The 20,392-nt window shown below is 52.5% G+C and overlaps 2 protein-coding genes across 4 annotated transcripts in view; one reads left to right on the top strand and one right to left on the bottom strand.

Annotated features, from left to right (window-relative positions):
• The window catches only part of RHPN1 (rhophilin Rho GTPase binding protein 1), a 42,724-nt gene extending 32,511 nt beyond the window's left edge, over positions 1–10,213 (top strand). For 2 of the 3 annotated variants that reach the window (XM_071553743.1, XM_071553742.1), the window contains exons 11-15: positions 617–811; positions 1,464–1,540; positions 3,381–3,527; positions 5,044–5,202; positions 8,156–10,213. In XM_071553743.1, the coding sequence (XP_071409844.1) occupies positions 617–811; positions 1,464–1,540; positions 3,381–3,527; positions 5,044–5,202; positions 8,156–8,350 (773 nt within the window). In that variant the 3' untranslated portion in view covers positions 8,351–10,213. The remainder of the gene's footprint in view (positions 1–616; positions 812–1,463; positions 1,541–3,380; positions 3,528–5,043; positions 5,203–8,155) is intronic. The other variant, XM_071553744.1, reaches the window with a different exon arrangement.
• Positions 1–20,392, bottom strand: part of LOC139670871 (lymphocyte antigen 6E-like) — a 256,308-nt gene that overhangs the window by 127,406 nt on the left and 108,510 nt on the right. The window lies entirely within an intron of this gene.

The following is a 20,392-nucleotide window of genomic DNA, read 5'->3' as shown; positions in this document are numbered from 1 at the left end:
ACTCATCTCTGTGGGTTACCACGATTTCAGCTCTTCTGGCTGCTTTCCCACCGCGTCCTTCTCCCGGCGCTCGAAACCCGTTGAAGGCAAGTCGAGGGGGAGCGAAGCAGGTGATGAAGAGGATGGAGGCAGAGCAGGACCTGCAGGGCTTGGCTTAGCCTAGAAAACAGGCAGAGACGTGTTGCATCTTCCCGAAGGCTGTTCCGGGAGGATGCGGCTCCGTCGTTCTCCGCATTCCCAGCTCCCCAGGGGGGATGTGAGGCACGGAGAGAAGTTAATTTGCAGAGGAGATCGAGGTTAAGCTTTAGGAGGGACTTTGGGGGCGGCACAACAACGGTTCTCGGGAACATCTGCCGGCTCCCGGCACCAGCGGAGTGAAGTAGGTCACCCTTCAAGGTCCCTTCCCAGCCCTACATCGGGGGCTCGAGCTGAGGACTGGGACCGACCCCATTTAGAGCACCCAGCAGGCTTGGGAACGTGACTGGGCTGTCCTTGAGTCACTGAGGGTGTCACAGCCCAGGGAAGCTGCTCCCACCCGTGGGCAGCCGAGCGAGCGGAGCGGGAACAGTGTCGGAGCTGCTCCATCTCTGTGCTCCATCTCTGTCCTCCCTTACAGGCAAAGCTCACCTCAAGAAAGCCATCATGAAGCACGAGGAGGCCATGAGGATCCACGGCTTGTGCAAGATCCTACGGAAGATGGACATCCTGCAGGAGGTCCTGTCCTTCGCCCACAAGCGCTCGCTGAGCAAATACTCAGAGATCGACCACGAAGAGGATTTCTTTGAAACAGGAGATGCCCCAGACATTCACCGTGAGTGGGGTTTGTTCTGAGGGGGTGGGTGCAACTGGGGAGGGGATTTGTGGCAGGTCTCATGGGGTGGGAAACTCCACAGTGAGTTCATGGCATGGCATGAGGAGTTTCCTGCCCATGGAAGCTCCACAGTGAGTTCATGGCACGGCACAAGGGGTTTCCTACCTATGGAAGGTCCATAGTGAGTTCCTGGCATGGCATGGGGGGTTTCCTGCCCATGGAAGGTCCACAGTGAGTTCATGGCATGGCACAGGGGGTTTCCTGCCCATGGAAGCTCCACAGTGAGTTGCTGGCATGGCACAGGGGGTTCCCTGCCCATGGAAGCTTCACAGTGAGTTCATGGCATGGCACGGGGAGTTTCCTGCCCATGGAAGCTCCACAGTGAGTTCCTGGCATGGCATGGGGGGTTCCCTGCCCATGGAAGCTCCACAGTGAGTTCATGGCATGGCACGGGGGGGGTTCCTGCCCATGGAACTCAGTAATCTTAAAGTTCCCTTGTAACCCAAACCATTCTGGAATTTTCTGCTGCCTGAGCAGGTCCTGGTTTTTATGGGTCACACCACCCTTCCTTTGGGAGCACGGTATGGAGGCAGCAGCTGCCAGAAGGCCCCAAGGTCACCCACTGTGTGTGCTTTTCTCTCCCCACCACCAGCCAAAACGCACCAGAAACCCGAGATAAAATCCCCCAACTTCTCCCAGGTGAAGGTGACCGACCTCTTCCACAGGCTGGTACGTACAGCTCCAGGATGGAGTGTGTCCTGAGGGACCAGACATCCCCTCCTTCTCCTCCCTGCATGCTCTGCTTGCCTGGTTACCTTCCTCCCCCAGCCTCTTCTCCCTCTCCTGGGCAGCTTTCCAAGGAGGATGAGCCGCCTCCTCGCCGGGAAGGATCCGTGCAGGAGGATTGCTGAGAGGGCACAGATCTGTCTCTGTGAAACCTAAATGGGTCACAGAGCTCCTCTGGTGCCCAGGGGAGCTGGCACGGGCATTTTAGGGGGGTGTTACCCAAGGAACCCTTGAGAGGAAGGTTTGTGGGGCAGGAGGCACCAGGAAAATCCCACCACAGCTTTATCCATACCCTCTTTAGGTTTACAGGTTCCTGGAGAAGAGGACTGAGCTTTGGGGCTTCTGTGGGACATGACTGTGCTGTTCCCAGGCCCAGGACAGGCAGGTACAGCCTGCTCCTGTGGGAACAGAAAAGTAGGGAAAGGACAGGAAAATAGGAAAGATCTGGGGCAGAACTGATGCTGAAGAGGTGACCTGTCCCACCACCTCACACCCTCCTCCATTCTTTACCCAAGAAGGACCCAGGGGACTCTTGAGAGGAAGGTTTTGAGGACAGGAGGCAGCAGGAAAATCCCACTGGAGCTTTATCCATACCCTCTTTAGATTTACAGGTTCCTGAGGAGCAGGACTGAGGTTCAGGACTGAGCTTTGGGGCTTCTGTGGGTCATGGCTCTCCCGTCCCCATCCCCTGGGCACCCCGAGGGGACATTGTGCATCTTTGCTCTTGGACAGCCCCAGGGTGTATCCAGGGTACATCCTGCTCCTGTGGGAATAGAAAAGTAGGGAAAAGACAGGAAAATAGGAAAGATTTGGGGCACAACTGACGCTGAAGAGGTGACCTGTCCCACCACCTCACACCCTTCCCCATTTGGGTGGGTTTTACCCAAGAAGGTCCCATGGGACTCTTGAGAGGAAGGTTTTGGGGCCAAGAGGTACCAGGAAAATCCCTCTGGAGCTTTATCCATATCCTCATTCGATTTACAGGTTCCTGAGGAGCAGGACTGAGGTTCAGGACTGAGCTTTGAGGCTTCTGTGGGTCATGGCTCTCCCCTCCCCATCCCCTGAGCACCCCAAGGGGACATTGTGCATCTCTGCTCTTGGACAGCCCCAGGGTGTTTCCAGGGTACATCCTGCTCCTGTGGGAATAGAAAAGTAGGGAAAAGACAGGAAAATAGATAAGATTTGGGGCACAACTGACGCTGAAGAGGTGACCTGTCCCACCACCTCACACCCTCCTCCATTCTTTACCCAAGAAGGTCCCCAAGGGACTCTTGAGAGGAAGGTTTTGAGGACAGGAGGCACCAGGAAAGTCCCACTGGAGCTTTATCCATACCCTCTTTAGGTTTACAGTTTCCTGGAGAGGAGGACTGAGCTTTGGGCCTTCTGTGGGACATGGCTGTGCTGTCCCATCCCCTGGGCACCCCAAGGAGAGGTTGTGCATCTCTTCTCTTGGACAGCCCCAGGGCATATCCAGGGTACATCCTGCTCCTGTGGGAATAGAAAAGTAGGGAAAAGACAGGAAAATAGGAAAGATCTGGAGGGAACTGACCCTGAAGAGGTGACCTGTCCCACCACCTCACACATCTCCTGGACCACCCCAGCTTGTTGCATCCCCCAGAGTCAGAAAGTGACAAGAAACCTCAACCTCCATCATCCCTCCTTGGGTGATGTTGGGTTTTTTCCTGCAAAACACAGAATTTCTTCCTCTCCATCCCTGCCAGTGGCTGCACATCCTCAGGGGGTTGTTCCTGCACCAAAAAAAGTGCTTTCTCCCTCACTCCAGGGACCCCTCTCAGTTTTCTCTGCCAAAAACAAGTGGTACCCAGCACGGAGAGTCCACCTGAGGAGGGGAGAGAATGGCTTTGGGTTCACTCTCCGAGGAGACTCGCCCGTCCTCATCGCCGGTGTCATCCCGGGGGGCTGCGCTGCCGTGAGTGTCCCGGGGTCTTGCTCTTTCCATGCTGGAAGGGAGGTGGGTTTGGAGGGAACTGCTCAGGTGGAGGCTCATCTCTGCAGGATTCCTGGTGGGATGCTCAGAAGGTCTCCCAGCTCCCTCAGCATCAACTCAGCCATCCAGAGCCCACCATCTCCCTAAAAACACGCTCCTTAAGCATCAGGATCACATCCCTCTTCTGGAGACCAAAATCTTCACAAAGATCATTTATGGTCCATATCAGGAGCACAGTTTTGTCCCCTCCTCAGCTCGGAGAAGAGAAAGCCCCAGGGAGACCTTAGAGCTCCTTCCAGTGCCTAAAGGGGCTCCAGGGAGACCTTAGAGCTCCTTCCAGTGCCTAAAGGGGCTCCAGGGAGACCTTAGAGCTCCTTCCAGTGCCTAAAGGGGCTCCAGGGAGACCTTAGAGCTCCTTCCAGTGCCTAAAGGGGCTCCAGGGAGACCTTAGAAACCCTTCCAGTGCCTAAAGGGGCTCCAGGGAGACCTTAGAGCCCCTTCCAGTGCCTAAAGGCGCTCCAGGGAGACCTCAGAACCCCTTCCAGTGCCTAAAGGGGGACCTTTAGAGCCCCTTCCAGTGCCTAAAGGGGCTTCAGGGAGACCTGAGAGCCCCTTCCAGTGCCTAAAGGGGCTCCAGGGAGACCTGAGAGCCCCTTCCAGTGCCTAAAGGGGCTCCAGGGAGACCTGAGAGCCCCTTCCAGTGCCTAAAGGGGCTCCAGGGAGACCTGAGAGCCCCTTCCAGTGCCTAATGGGGCTCCAGGAGAACTGGAGAGGGACTTTGGACAAGGAATGGAGTGGCAGGATACAGGGAATGGCTTCAAACTGAAATATGGGGAGCCTTAGATGGGATATTGGGAAGAAATTCTTGGCTGTGTTAGATGGGATATTGGGAAGAAATTTTTGGCCGGGTTGAATGGGATATTGGGAAGAAATTCTTGGCCCGGTTGGATGGGATATTGGGAGGAAATTCTTGGCCCGGTTGGATGGGATACTGGGAGGAAATTCTTGGCAGGGTTGGATGGGATATTGGGAGGAAATTCTTGACTGGGTTGGATGGGCTATTGGAAGGAAATTCTTGGCCCGGTTGGATGGGCTATTGGAAGGAAATTCTTGGCCGGGTTGGATGGGATATTGGGGGGAAATTCTTGACTGGGTTGGATGGGCTATTGGAAGGAAATTCTTGGCCGGGTTGGATGGGCTATTGGAAGGAAATTCTTGGCCGGGTTGGATGGGATATTGGGGGGAAATTCTTGGCCCGGTTGGATGGGATATTGGGGGGAAATTCTTGGCTGTGAGGGTGGTGGGACCCTGGCACAGGTTTCCCAGAGAAGCTGAGGCTGCCCTATCCCTGAAAGTGTTCCAGGCCAAGTTGGACGGGCTCATGGAAGGTGTCCCTGCCCATGGAACGAGATGATCTTTAAGGTCCCTTCCAAGCCATTCCACGATTCTATGCCGATCCATGAGCTCCAACACATCCTTTTTCCCTCTTTCCCTGCAGGAAGCTGGGCTGAAGGAGGGGGACTACATCATCTCTGTGAATGGCAAGGACTGCAAGTGGTCCAAGCACGCTGAGGTGGTGCAGCTGCTGAAGAGCACCGGGGAGGAGGGGGTGGAGATCGGGGTCATCACCCTGCAGGGCTCCGAGGGCCCCAAGGCTGTAAGTCACATCCCAAGCCTTGCCATGGCAAAGGATGCCTTCAAGTGGGAGGAATAATTCCCTGGATTATTTCTGAGTGTTAAAAGGCAAAAATCCCTCTTTTCTTACGGTGCTGAGGGTGCCCAGGGATGTTTTGAACACCTCCAGTTTCATGGGATTTGTCAACTTTATACTGTCATCTAATCACAATATTCAGGTTCCAATTACAATATTCAGGTTCTAATCACAACATTCAGGTTCTAATTACAATATTCAGATTCTAATCACAATATTCACATTCCAATTACAATATTCAGGTTCTAATCACAACATTCAGGTTCTAATTACAATATTCAGATTCTAATCACAATATTCACATTCCAATTACAATATTCAGGTTCCAGTTATAGTATTTAGAGTCTAATTACAATATTCAGCTTCTAATCACAATATTCACTTTCCAATTACCATATTCAGGTTCCAATTACAATACTTAGGTTCCAGTTACACTATTCAGGTTCTAATCACAATATTCAGGTTCCAGTTACAATATTCAGCTTCTAATTACAGTCTTCAGGTTCTAATTGCAATATTCAAGTTCTAATCGCAATATTCACGTTCAATGACCATATTCAGGTTCCAATTACAATCTTCAGGTTCTAATTACAATCTTCAGGTTCTAATCACAATATTCAGATTCTAATCACAATATTCACATTCCAATTACAATATTCAGGTTCCAGTTATAGTATTTAGAGTCTAATTACAATATTCAGCTTCTAATTACAATCTTCAGGTTCTAATCACAATATTCACTTTCTAATTACCATATTCAGGTTCCAATTATGATATTTAGAGTCTAATTACAATATTCAGCTTCTAATTACAATTTTCAGGTTCTAATCACAATATACAGGTTCTAATCACAATATTCAGGTTCTAATTACAATACTCAGGTTCCAATTGCAATATTTAGAGTCTAATTACAATATTCAGATTCTAATCACAATATTTGGGCACCACCTCCTCTGTTACACCCACCTCCAAAAGTGCCCCTCCCACAGCACCTCCCTCACCACACCCCATCACACCTCCCAGACTGGAGTCAGAGGTCCTAAAAAGACCATCTCTTCATCCTCCCCTCCTCCTCCTCATCTCCTTTGACACAGTGTCACACCTTCTGGAAGGGTTTCAAGGCTCCTGGGTGGCTTTGAGTAGTTAAATCAAGTGTTGTGTCTCTTTCTCAGTTTGTTTTTATGGATGGAAAACCCTTCACTGCCTTAAAATCCCTTATTTGTTGAGATTCTTCCCAAAGAATGAGAAACCCCATTTTTAGAAGTCTCGTACAAAGGTGTTAGAAAACTTGATTGATGAGCTGGATGAGGGAATGGAGTCCACCAGGAGCAAATTGTAGATGATACCAACCTGGGGGGGAGTGTCAATCTGCTGGAGGGTGGGAGGGCTCTGCAGAGGGACCTGGATGGGCAGGATGGATGAGTTGGATGTTGTTCAACAAGACCAAGTGCTGGATCCTGCACTTGGGTCACAACAACCCCCTGCAGCACCACAGGCTGGAGACAGAGTGGCTGGACAGGGCCAGGCAGGACCAGGGAGCTGGGAATGCTGAGGGACAGCAGCTGGACAGGAGCCAGGTGTGCCCAGGTGGCCAAAAAAACCAGTGGCATCCTGGCCTGGACTGGGAATAGCATGGCCAGCAGGACCAGGGAAGGGATTCTGCCCCTGGACTGGGCACTGGTGAGGCCACACCTCGAGTGCTGTGCCCAGTTCTGGGCCCTCAGTTTGGGAAGGACATGGAGGGGCTGGAGCGGGGCTGGAGAAGAGCAACGAGGCTGGAGAAGGGTCTGGAGCACAATTCCTGTGAGGAGCAGCTGAGGGAACTGGGGGTGCTCAGCCTGGAGAGGAGGAGACTCAAGGGGGACCTTCTCACTCTCCACAACTCCCTGACAGGAGGTTGTAGCCAGGTGGGCTTTGGATCTGCTCCCAGGAAAGCAGCAGCAGGACAAGAGGGCACAGCCTTGAGCTGCTCCAGTGGAAGTTTAGGTTGGACATCAGGAAGAAATTCTTCCCAGAGAGAGGGATTGGGCACTGGAATGGGCTGCCCGAGGCGGGGGGTGGAGTCACCATTCCTGGAGGTTTTTAAGGAAAGATGTGGATGTGGCACTCAGTGCCATGGTCTAGGAGGCAAGATGGTGTTGAGTCAGAGGTTGGACTCGATCTCAGAAGTCTTTTCCAACCTGTTGATTCTGTGATTCTGTGTGAAAGGCACTGACAAGCTCCACTAAAAACTTCTATAACAGAGATTTTAGAGCCACAGAATCATAGAATGGATTGGGTTGGAAAAGACCTCTGAGAGCATCAAGTCCAACCCTTGGTCCAACTCCAGTCCCTTTACCAGATCATGGCACTCAGTGCCACGGCCAAGCTCAGCTGAAAAACCTCCAGGGATGGGGAATCCACTCCCTCTCTGGGCAGCCCATTCCAATCCCTGAGCACTCTCTCTGCAAAGAATTTCTTTCTGATCTCCAACTTCAATTTCCCCTGGCAGAGCTTGAGCCCATCGTGCCCCCTTGTCCTATTGCTGAGTGCCTGGGAGAAGAGACCAACCCCCAGCTGGCCAGAACTTCCCTTCAGGCAGTTCCAGACAGTGCTGAGGTCACCTCTGAGCCTCCTCTTCTCCAGGCTGAACACCCCCAGCTCCCTCAGCCTCTCCCCACAGCACTTGTGCTCCAGTCCCTTCTCCAGCCTCGTTGCTCTTCTCTGGCCCCGCTCCAGCTCCACAAGATCTTTCCTCAACTGAGGGGCCCAGAACTGAACACAACACTCAAGGTGTGGCCTCCCCAAGGCAGAGTCCAGGGGAAGGGTCACTGTCCTGGTGTGGGAACACAGGAGGTCCCTGGTGTGCCTCTCCTGGGTGCTGCCCTGTCTTCACACTCCTTCTCCCCCCTTCCCAAAGCAGGTGGACAAGAAGGTGGCAGGGATGTCCTCAGGAATGCTGAAGAGCAACAAGGAGAACAGCAGGAAGAGCCTGATGAACAGCAAGAGCGCCAGCACCCTGCTGGTGTGGAGCAAGAAGAGCAAGCGGAGCAAGAAGAGCACCTACATCGGCGTCCCCTTCACCGCCGTGGGGGACAACGAGGCCATGTACTGAAGGGGTCACCAGGCTCTGTTGTGTCCCTCCAGCTCCAGGACTGGCTGTCTGGGATCCCTTGGAAGCACTGGAGGCCTGGCTGGGCTGTGCTGGTGTCGGTGCTGCCCCGGGGACGTGCCGCTGGTCGGACCCGCTCGGAAGAGGATTCCTCCATCTCCCAGCTCCTTCCTCCTCAGCAAAACGAGGGGGAGACACTGATTTATTCTTCATTTTTAATGATTTTTGGGGGTTTTTTTTTGCTCTTAAGGGGTCGGGGGGAGCTTTGATCTAAAGCAGGGACTGGTTTGTGTCTGCTCAGAGCAGCCAAACCCGGCCCCAGCCATTAAAGTAAAACCTGTAACCTCCTTGAGCATCTCCTGGGCTTTCTCTGCAAAGTAGAAGGTGACACCGTGGCCAGAGAGCTGCTGGCAGAGCTGAGTCCTTTTGCAGCTCCACCTTGGACTCCCCTTTCTTGGGAAAGGGGACCTCATGGGCATCAATGACTCATGGGGAGGTGCAGCACCAGGTTGTGCATCTCCTACTTAGAGATCTCCCCGTGAAATGGGTTAAAATTAGGACAGTTTGATCAGTTTTTAGTGCTTTTTGGGGTGGTGTTTTTTTTGTGATGAACCCTCAGGTTGGCTCAGCAAATCCAGGCCAGCTGCCCAGTTGGAAGAAAAGGGAAAGACTTAACATGCTTTTGTTGTCTGGCTTTTTTAAATCAGTAGAGGTGGATTGCCCTAAATATTGTGTGAGTAGATTAATAGCTGAGAGCCTTGGGTTGTTTGTTTGGTGGTTTTTTTTTTTCTTTTTTCCTGGCAGGAGATTAAAATTCCAGGAAGATAACTCCTCCAGATTATTAAACTACTAAATTTCAGCTAGGATTGGATCTTGCACACGTTGCTAATACCCTTAACACTGTGCTGTCAGCATTCCTACCCGAGCTGGGCTGATGCATCCATGCATCTTGATAATTGTACTGGGAACGTTGGGAGGCTCCGAATCCACGCTCAGATATATTGGCAGAATTTCCTCCAGCCCATTTCTGCCTCGTGCATTAGTTTGTTTTTTTTCTGAAGGCTAAAGAGCTGTCTGGCCTTCAGTGCTTGGATGATCTTGGTAGGTATAAAATACCCTTCAGAGAGAGAGAGAGAGATTGTGGTTGCATTTTTGTATTTTGGAAATTGGGGGGGAATTTGGAGTTTAAGGAGGGGAACGTGGCAGGGGATTGTCACGACAGCACCTCCCCAGGGTTGGGACTTCTGGGTGGCTCAATTCCCACGTGCCAAGCTCTTAAATCTGACTTTATTTAAGGAGAACTTAAAAGAAGGAAGGTGAGGATGGGCAGGGTGTGGAGCAACCTGGTCTAGTGGAAGGTGCCCCTGCCCACGGCGGGGTTGGAACAAGATGGTCTTTAAAGCCCTTTCCAACCCATCCCATGATTCTGTGAACTAAAGGAGGGTTTCTGGCTCTGTGTTGTTGACCAGAAGCCTCTCCATAGACTGAGACATCACCAGAAGGGATTATGGATCCACTGCGGTGCCATCTGGTGCTCTCAGACGTCCCACGTCATCTTCCCAGCTGCTTGGCGTGGGAGCAGCGAAGAAGGGAGTAGGGTCATGGAAAAGGCCACCTTGCCCTTAGAACATCCCGGCAGCATCTTCCCACACTCCTGAATGTGCTGCCAGCCTGGATATCTCCGAGCTGGAGATGGATTTAATGTAGGAGAAGCCGTCACGTTCCTGCCGGCATCGGCCAAGGGATTGCGTGTCGTGCGAGTTAAATCATTTCCCAAACTCTGGTGGTTTATGTTGTTTTTTTTTTATTTTTAATTTGTACACAGATTCTCACCTTTCATGAATTAAAAAGCACTGATTGCGAAGAGCTTTGTGGAGTTTGTGTTGTGAGTGACAGATGGACTTGGTGCACCATCCACGTGCGAGCCGCGGTTGACCTGCCCAGTGGGTCAGTTTGGGGTCATTTGGACATCAATCTGGAGCTGTTGAGGTTGGGAGAGATCATTTGGATCTTGTATGAGCTGCTCCAAGGCAAACCAAGGTCCTAAACATCCAGAGTAACACTTGGTGAGCCATTGTCTCCATCTCCATAATGGTGGCTTTCTTCATGGAAATAACGTGGGAAGGGCAGGGAAGGGGAAGGGGAAGGGAAAGGAAGGGAATGGGGAAGAGGGAAGGGAGGGACTCAGGCTGGACCCATGAGGGGCTATTTGTCCTGAAAAGAAAAAATAAGAAACTGGTCAAGAAACTCATTTTGCTTGTTTTGATCTGCATTTTTGGTGGGTATCCATAAGGGGTTTCCAAACCCTTTGGTTTTGGAAGGGCATATTGGTGGGAATTGAGGCATCACTTGTGCTGGAGGAGCTTCTTGGGAGGTCCTAATCAGCAAAGCCTTGATGTGGGACCCCCTCCACTCTTTTCCCTTGTGGGTCTGTGTTTCACTGGGCACCACCTTCCCACCATGGATCCATCCATGGATTTGGGGTTGGATTTTGGGATCCCTTACTTAGGGAAACCCACCGGAGAAAAGACACAGTAACTCCTCTTCAGGGACACAGAGATGAGAAGGAATCAAAGTCAGGGCTTTCAAAATTAAGTGTATACACAACATGGGAGCCTTTTTGTCCTGTCTCCCAAACCTTGGTTAAAGCAGCTTTTGACTGGTTTGGGACTTAATTTACAAATGAAGGTGTTTCCCCTTTCACCAGACCTCCTGTACCACCAGCCAGGTTTTTGAAGCCACCCACAGTAAGTTCTGCTGCAGTAGATCCTTTTCCAACCCACGTTCAGTGGATGTGGAAACTTGTGACTCCGGAGCCTGGATCACCTCCCCCTCTTCTGACATGTTTTCAGATGAGCTTTGTGTTCCATCAGCAAGATCCTGGTGTTCCTTCCCTCTGCTGAGCTCTGTGGAGCTGGACCTTTCCATGTTACTCTTCCTTGACCAGGAGGTGAAGGGGTCCCTGTAGAATCCTGGGGTTGGGGGCCAACTTGGGTAAAAAGCACAGAAAATGGTGCAAAAGTAGATTTGCAGTAACCAAGAACTTGAGGTGTCTCTGCAGGGACAGAGGGAAGCTCCAGGTGGGCTCAGGAACCAAGGAATGTCTGAGTATCCTGGAGTGGGACCAGTTCATGCAGCTCTTGGGGGCATCTTCTGACCAGAGAGGAGATGCAAAGAGGATTTTGGGGTTTTTTTAATCCCTATGGCTCTTGAGACAGAAAACCCCATCCTGGAAACCCCCTCAAGGAGAACCCAACAAAACCACAAGGGTTCAACCAAATTTCCTGCATAAGAGGTGGAGTTTTCCTCCTCTTGGAGAGTCACATCGATACCAAAAATCTCCCAGCCCCTGGCTCAGCATGGTGGGAAGGGTGTTTGATTTTCTCCTCCATTAATAACACAACAGTTCTCTCAATCCAAGAGGAGAAGGGACCTGTGGGGTCAGGACCTCGTCGCTTCTTGGCTTGTTGGCACCATGACCCAAATGGCTCTTGTGGAGCTGTCACTGGCTCTATTGAGGGGCTGGAGCAGGGCCAGAGAAGAGCAACGAGGCTGGAGAAGGGACTGGAGCACAAGTGCTGTGGGGAGAGGCTGAGGGAGCTGGGGGTGTTTAGCCTGGAGAAGAGGAGGCTCAGAGGTGACCTCAGCACTGTCTGGAACTGCCTGAAGGGAAGTTCTGGCCAGGTGGGGATTGGTCTCTTCTCCCAGGCACTCAGCAATAGGACAAGGGGGCACGATGGGCTCAAGCTCTGCCAGGGGAAATTGAAGTTGGAGATCAGAGAGAAATTCTTTGCAGAGAGAGTGCTCAGGGATTGGAATGGGCTGCCCAGAGAGGGGGTGGATTCCCCATCCCTGGAGGTTTTTCAGCTGAGCTTGGCCGTGGCACTGAGTGCCATGATCTGGTAAAGGGACTGGAGTTGGACCAAGGGTTGGACTTGATGATTTCGGAGGGCTTTTCCAACCCAATCCATTCTATGATAAATTAATGCTCCTGCCCATCCCTGGGGACAAAAGAGGGAAAGCAGCTGCTGGGGTGATGACCCCCAAAACCCTCACGTGGAGTGTTGATGGGCCACTGCAGCCCTGCAGGGTGTTCTTGCCACTGTTACACCCAATTTGGATTTATTGGAACCATCAGGTCCTTCAGCAGCATCTGCCGCTGCTTTCAAACCATCCTGGTCCAGGAGCAGGTCAGTGGGGTCATCTCAGGAGAAGGATGCTCTGTCCGTGTGATCCCTTGGCCATCCCATGGGACGTCACCCTCAGCGCCACATCTGCCTTCCCAAGAATCCCTCCATCCCTCACCGTGCTCTGCAGGGAGCGGAATTCCCGGTCCATGCTCCTCTCCAGCCCACTGGAGGGCAGCAGCGCCCTGTCCGATGCACCCACCGCCCGCGGCGCCCGCAGCGAGCCCCCCCCCCGACCCACGCTGCCACCCAAGGGTGGGTACAGGTGTCCCTGGGGTGCTTTGTGGACCAGTGCACCCCAAAACGTGGCATAAAAAGTAGGTTTAACCCATTCATCCTGTTTGGAAAACATTGCAAGAAGTGAAGCCAAGCACTGCAGAGTGTCTTCCTCTGGGGTAGAACACCCTGAGCTCGTAGCAAACTCCACCCATCCCAAAAGGGAAGGGTGAAATCCCTCTGGAAGCACTGGGAAGTCTTTCTGGGAGCACTGGCACCACCCATCCTGCTCCTCCAAGGTGACCCTTGTGCCCCTCTGGGGCTGCAGCAGCGGGGTGGCTCCCCTGGGCTGATCCTCAAAGCTTTGCCAAGGTGCTCCCTGAGCTTTCCAAAGTCCCCTCTTGGTTCAAGGTCCCCTCTTGGGCCAAGGTTCCCTCTTGGCTCTGCCTCTTCTGTAGCTTGGAGGTCCAAAATCCCCTCTGTGTGGCCTCACACACACGTGGAAAGCTCATCGGGCCACAACAAAGGGGTTTTCCAGAGGGGAGTGAAGCCCTCCAGGGTGGCAGAGCCAGGTGGGGCAAGGCTGGGGGTTCATGTCAAGGCCCTGGGGCTGCAGGGCTGGGAGCAGCAGCTTCAGGACCTGGTGGAGGTGTCACCTGGTGGAGGTGCACTAGAGGGCACAGTAGATACACACTGGATCCTGCTTCCCAAATCCCAGCCCTTCATCACCCCCAAGCCACCCCAGCACAGGGTAGGGTGGTGCTCCAGTCCCAAATTGTCACATCCCCCCATATATGGAGCTCCATGTACTCTGCCCACACAATGGATGTCACGTGGGTCCAGGTGGAGATGCTCCCAAGTGAGATCTTGCTCCAGAAATTCCCTCAGTACTGCCCAACAGCATCTTCCCAGTGGGCAAAGTGCTGCTGGGAGAGGAGGTGCCACCAGCAGGGACCTGTCAGTCACCTGCCTGTCCCCAGGGCCCGTCACCCAAAGTTACTTCCTAACAGTGACAAAAGCAGTGCTGGGGATAACTCCTTATTCCATCCCATCCCAGCCCATCCTGGTCCTGGGAAGTGCTCAACAACCTTCCCATGCACAGGGAACAAATGTCCTCTATATGGGAGCAGGTTAGACCTGGCCCAGGTGCACCTGGTCTGCAGCAGGACAGGGATGGAGAAGGGAACCTCCTTTGATCTCTTGTGCCCTGTTTTCTGTAGGATGTGTTTCCAAAGGGTCTGGGCTCTGTAGTTCAAAAGAGGATGGGGGAGGATGTTGATTATCGACTGTTCTGAGGCTGGACCACAGATGTGGGGCTTCCACGAGCTGCAGGATCCACTTGGGAGAACAGTCTGGATCTACATCAGGCAATGAGGGCAAGACATCTGTGCTGTGGGTAAGGAGATGGTGCTGTGATGAAGGAAGGTCGTGGTATGGAGGAAGATGGGCATCCCCAGGGCCCATCACCCTCAGCTGCTTCCTACCAGGAGCAAAAGAAGTGCCTGGAGATAACTCCTTATCCCATCCCACCCCATCCCATCCTGGTCCTGGGAAGTGCTCAACAACCTTCCCATGCACAGGGAACAAATGTCTTCCATGTGGGAGCAGGTTAGACCTGGCCCAGGTGGACCTGGTCTGGCAGCAGGACAGGGATGGAGAAGGGAACCTCCTTTGATCCCCTGAGCCCTGTTTTCTGTAGGATGTGTTTCCAAAGGGTCTGGGCTCTGTAGGCCAAAAGAGAATGGGGGAGGATGTTGATCCTCAACTGTCCTGAGGCTGGACCAGAGATTTGGGGCTTCCACGAGCCGCAGGATCCACCTGGAGAACAGTCTGGATCTACACCAGGCAATGAGGGCAAGACATCTGTGCTGTGGGCAAGGAGATGGTGCTGTGATGAAGGAAGGTCGTGGTATGGAGGAAGGTGGGCATCCTGTGGGGCAAGAAGGTCACCTTGAGATGGCCTAAGATGTTGTAGTGGGTGTGCTACAGGAAAAGGAGGTCATGCTATGGATCAGGGAGCTCATGCCATGGGAAAAGGGGGATTTTAAGGTCCTGGTACTCTGTGGGGACTGTTCATGGATCAGAGGAGGCCCAGTTGGTGTCTCCTCACTTCTGCATGTCTGGGTCAGAGAATCAAAAATCATGGAATGGCTTGGGTTGGAAGGGGCCTTATGGATCATCTCGTTCCAAACCCTTGCTGTACACAGGGACTCTTTCACCAGACCAGGTTGCTCTGAGCTCCATCCAACTCATCCTTGGACACTTCCAGGGATGGAGCACCCTCAGCTTCTCTGGGGCTGTTTGGCCAGGCAGGGATTTGCCCTTTAATGCATAATTAATGTGGATCCTGCTCAGCTCCTGCAAACCAGGAGCCAACAAACCCTTCAGGACCTGGGAATGCCTTTCTCTGCTGTGAGGTGCATCCCCTGCTCTGCCTCTTCCCTCTTTCTCCTGCCATGCCCTCTCAACAAACTCATCCTGGCTTTTTTATCCCACCTCAGGAGCAATCCTGTTTTTTTTCCCTGCAGTCACGAAGGGCCTCCTCCTCCTCCTCCTTCTCCTCCTCCTCCTCCGGGGGATTCCGGTCTTTAATGGGAAGGACAGAACGGAGGCGTTCGGAAATGGCTCTTGAATCTTTAATAAAGCAACCCTTGCCTGGGCCATAAACATGTGATGACAGCACCAGGGGCTCTCAAGCTCCTCTCTGGCCGCTGGTTCTTTACTTAACTCTGCCATAATGGCTTTAATAGCCCGGGAGGGAGCTGAGGTGAAAGTCCTATTAAAAAATGTATTTCCGAATTTAATTGAGGCTCCATCTGGGGAGGGGGGGAAAGACAGAGGAGAGGTCGCTCCATGAGAGGGTTGGGGAGAAAAAAAAAAAGAGCTCTCTTTGCTTTTCCTGCTCCTGCCCTGCCTGGTGAGTCCCAGCAGAAAATTCCCAGCCCAACTGATGCTCCTGGTGATGCTGGACACTGAGTGTGGCCTCCTCTGGGGTTGTTCCTGACATGAAAATGGGGATCTGTTTTTGGATCCCACCATTTGGGATTCATCTCCTCTGGCTTTGCAAGGCTGGCCCCTTGGTAGGGCAGGTGAGTGTGGCCTACAGAGCCCACTGGGATGTACAAGCAGCACCTCTGTCCATCCTGGGAAGCATCAGCTGCCTGGTGGCCTCACCAGAGGCATGGCCTGGCCAATTGATTTGACTGTCTCCTGACCTGCTCGTGACCTTCCAGTGACCCTTCAGGCTGCCCAGCTGTTCCCATGGGACACCTGGTCCCATCCACATCAGCATCATCAATCCATTTGCTTCGGCCCCATCGATATCCATTCACCCATCTATTAATTCACCTCTATCAGTTATCTATCCACCTCCTTATTTGTCCATCTATCTATTCATCCATCAGAAAGCCCATCCACCCATCCATCCATGCATCTCCCACCCCATCCATCCACCCATCCACCTATCCATCTCTCCACCTCTCAGCCCATCTATCCATATCTCCACCCACCTCTATCCTTCCATTGATCCAGTTGTCCATCCACCTATTTCTCCATCTCTCCTGAGCTTTTCTTCTACACTGAGACCTTTGCAGCCCTTCAAAGAAGCCACCAGGGATGGGCACAACATTCCAGGCTGGGATCACAACTATTTGGGGCTAAACATCCTGAGATTAATTGTTGGAAGGTGGATGAAGAAGGGGACAAACAGACAGGGAGGCAGATGGATGGAAAGGAGGAATGAAGGAGGGAACAGTTGGGATCAGGCTGGCTCACAATCAGTCCCTCTAATCAGTGATGAAGAGGAGTTGGGAGAGGAGGAATTCGCTCCTTCCTCCACCCCCTCCTGGTGAGCACCACCCTGAGTCAGCAGATCTGCTGAGGTCACGCCACCTGCTCTATTAATTGGATTAATAAAGATGTACGTCATCGAGGTAATTACCCGCTAATTGGGGATGACAAGGTTGTCAGGCTTTGTCCCTCCAAGGGACAATTTCCCGGCCCCCGCCCTCCCCTTTCCCAACACGCCGCGAGTCAATTGCATTAATTAAAAACCACCGAGCCCATAACCTTGTGCTGCCACCCCTGGGGAAATTCCTGCCTCTGGAGCCAGGGTGGTGGCACTGCCACCTCTGGCCACCAGCTCAGCTGGGCACTTTTCCACCTTTTTCAAGGAAAACCAAACTGCAAAGCCCCGTGGTGTGCAGGTACCTCTTTCCTCCACACGGGAAAACGCTCCTTAGAAATGTTTTCCTAATGAAAAATTCCCTGAGGAAAGATCTCAGCCTGATGGTATCCCGGTGATGGAATATTTCCATCCTGCCAAAACCTTCCCTGCCCTTTCCCTGGAGGAGACTCTGCCATCACTCACCGGCTCTGGGTCATCTCCTGGAGACTCCCCTTGGTGGGGATGTCCAATTTGTACAAAATAAATCCCAGCCTGAGGAGACTGGAACAAGTGGATATTGGATGAGCACAGCTGGATGCTGAGTTCAGCACATCTGGATGCTGCTCAGCCTGGTGCTGAGCTCTGCAGGGCCTGGTGCTGAGTCTTCCACAAGGATGAGGAGAGGGGAACAGCTGGATGGCAAATCCAGCACATCTGGATGCTGCTCAGCCTGGTGCTGAGCTCTGCATGGGCTGGTGCTGAGTCTTCCACAAGGATGAAGAGAGTGGAACAGCTGGATATTGGATGAGCACAGCTGGATGCTGAGTTCAGCACATCTGGATGTGGCTCAGCCTGGTGCTGAGCTCTGCAGGGCCTGGTGCTGAGTATTCCACAAGGATGAGGAGATTGGAACAGCTGGATATTGGATGAGCACAGCTGGATGCTGCTCAACCTGGTGCTGAGCTCTGCAGGGGCTGGTGCTGAGTCTTCCACAAGGATGAGGAGACTGGAACAGCTGGACTGGATGAGCACAACTGGATGCTGAGTTCAGCACATCTGGATGCTGCTCAGCCTGCTGCTGAGCTCTGCATGAGGTGCCTGGCACAGCTGGATGTTGGACCCTGCACATCTGGATGAGGTGGGGTGTGATTCTGAGCTGGTGCTGAGTCTCACACAGGCAAGAGGAGCCTGGCACAGCTGGATACTGAGCTCTGTGCGGGAATCCAGAGCCTGGCACATCTGGATGCTGAGCTCTGCACATCTGGATGAGGTGGGGTCTGATTCTGAGCTGGTGCTGAGTCTCACACAGGGATGAGGAGCCTGGCACAGCTGGATAGTGACTCTGGCACAGCTGGATGCTGAGCCCTGCACATCTGGATGCTGCTCAGCCTGGTGCTGAGCCCTGCCTGAGGGGTATGGCACAGCTGGATGTTGGACCCTGCACATCTGGATGATGTGGGGTCTGATTCTGAGCTGGTGCTGAGTCTCACTAGAGATGAAGAACCTGGCACAGCTGGATAGTGACTCTGGCACAGCTGGATACTGAGCTCTGTGTGGGAATCCAGAGCCTGGCACAGCTGGATGCTGTGCCCTGCACATCTGGATGCTGCCTGGCCATGCACATCTGGATGCTGCCCAGCCCTGGAGGAGCTCAGGCGTGACGAGTCCATGCACCTCCACCACCTCTGGAGCCTGGAATTGCTGAGCTTTAGGGATCAGATGAAGAGCTCAGGATTTCCCAGAGAGTGGGATATGAGGAAAACCACAGAGCCACTGCCTGGCAACCCCCAGAAATGAAGAGCAGGAGGTGGCACCGGGAGGGTTGGGGGGCTCAGTGCCCGTTCCTGCAGTGGGAACAGCGGGTTGGGATGGGAGAGTGTCTCCAAACTCCGTGGAAAACAAGGAGGAGGGTTTGTGGCCTGCAAGGACTCGGGATTGGGAGGGTTTTACTTGGATTCATTTCAGCCCTGCATGGAAATTTGGCTTTTCCCATGGCTGGTTGGCTCTTTCCCCCCCAGGCAGAGCTCCTAAATTTCTCATGTGTTTAGTAGAGAGGGGAAACTAAGGCAGCTGCTGCCCCTCATCCCCTCTGAGCTCCAGGCTGAGGGGTGGGAGGAGATGTTTCCTCAGCTGCTGATGTGGTAGAACCAAATCATTTCATCCCTGCTGAGCCCAAATCGGCCTCCCTGCCCAGGCCCCGGGGGGTGGAGAACACGGAATATTAAAGTGCATATTAAAGTGCTGCAACAGCCATTAAAAATGGCCATATATTGTAATGCTGCTCAGTTAATGTTCCTACAGAGATTTGGGTTTCTTAATTACCCAATTTGGGGCGTGTTTGCTTTATCCTGCCTTTTTATTTTTTTTTAAGTATTTTTTTTATCTTTTATTTAAATCAGGCCAAGGCCAATGGGATGGTTCCTGTGGTTTAAGGGAAAACTGTTGCTGGAAATGGTGTTTTCCCTTCCTCATGGGCTTTTTCCTTCTCTATTCACAGGGAAAAGCTGCAGGAGTTGTGTTGTCCTGGTGTTATCTCCACCAAAATTCAGCAGAAAGGAAGGAGGGAAGAGGTTGGGAAAGGGGGAAATGCAACAAGCTGAATTTCTGTCCTGGTGTGATAGGATTGGAACTAAGGTTTTTGATCCCTACACCAAGGATCTGGATGTTCAGAGGTTCGCTTCCCGTGTTTTCCTGCCCAAAATTCAAGGAAAAGAATGAAAACATGAATTAGGGAAAAGAAATTTTCACAGATTCAAAAGTCTTCACCCCAAAGGATGAAGAGGGAAATAAATAGTGAAGAACCAACAGCTCTGCCTTCCCCTAAATCCCTGTGGGAATTCCTGCCGAGGATGAGGAGGCCAGAGGGATGTCCCAAGGTGTGGAATGTCCCTGTTCTCTGCTTTGGAACCCCAGAGCTGCTCTGGGAGAGCTCTGGTGGGAGACACCGAGCTGAGGGTGTGGGAGGAGAGTGATCCCCCGAGCCATAAATCACCAGCACGGGGCTGATGACATAATAATGGTGCTGTGATGTCATCTCAATCCTGCCCATTGATTTTTCCTTCCTATTTTTTTTCCCCTTTTCCTCTCAGGGAACTGGCTTTTCCCATCCATTACCCTGCCCAGCCCATGTCGGTGCTGTGGCTCGTTAGATCCGGAATTATCCATCGATCCCAACGCCCTAAGAGCAGTGATGGGGTGGATTCAGCACCTCAGGGGTCCCCCCCACCAGGGAGACCTTTGTTGATGCTCCTGGAACCTCCAGAGAAACCCAGGTGGGCTTAAACCTCACCCAGAGGGAACAGGAGGGACTTTGCTCATAGCCAGGCTGGGATTTTGTGCAATCCTTATCCAGGAGCTCACAGGATGGTTTGGGAATTAAAGGTCATCCAGTCCAACCCCCTGCAATGGGCAGGGACACCTTTGCTAAAACAGGTTGCTGTGTCCAACCTGCCCTTCCTGAATTTTTCCTTGGAATAAACATAGAATTATAGAATCATAGAATTGATTGGGTTGGAAAAGACCTCTGAGATCATAGAGTCCAACTCTTGGTCCAACTCCAGTCCCTTTACCAGATCATGGCACTCAGTGCCACGGCCAAGCTCACCTTAAAAACCTCCAGGGATGGGGAATCCACCCCCTCTCTGGGCAGCCCATTCCAATCCCTGAGCACTCTCTCTGTAAAGAATTTCCTTCTGATCTCCAACTTCAATTTCCCCTGGCAGAGCTTGAGCCCATCGTGCCCCCTTGTCCTATTGC

Source organism: Pithys albifrons, chromosome 4 (assembly GCF_047495875.1).
Source record: "Pithys albifrons albifrons isolate INPA30051 chromosome 4, PitAlb_v1, whole genome shotgun sequence".
Classification (NCBI taxonomy): domain Eukaryota; kingdom Metazoa; phylum Chordata; class Aves; order Passeriformes; family Thamnophilidae; genus Pithys; species Pithys albifrons.
This window is presented reverse-complemented; position numbering and strand designations above follow the sequence as displayed.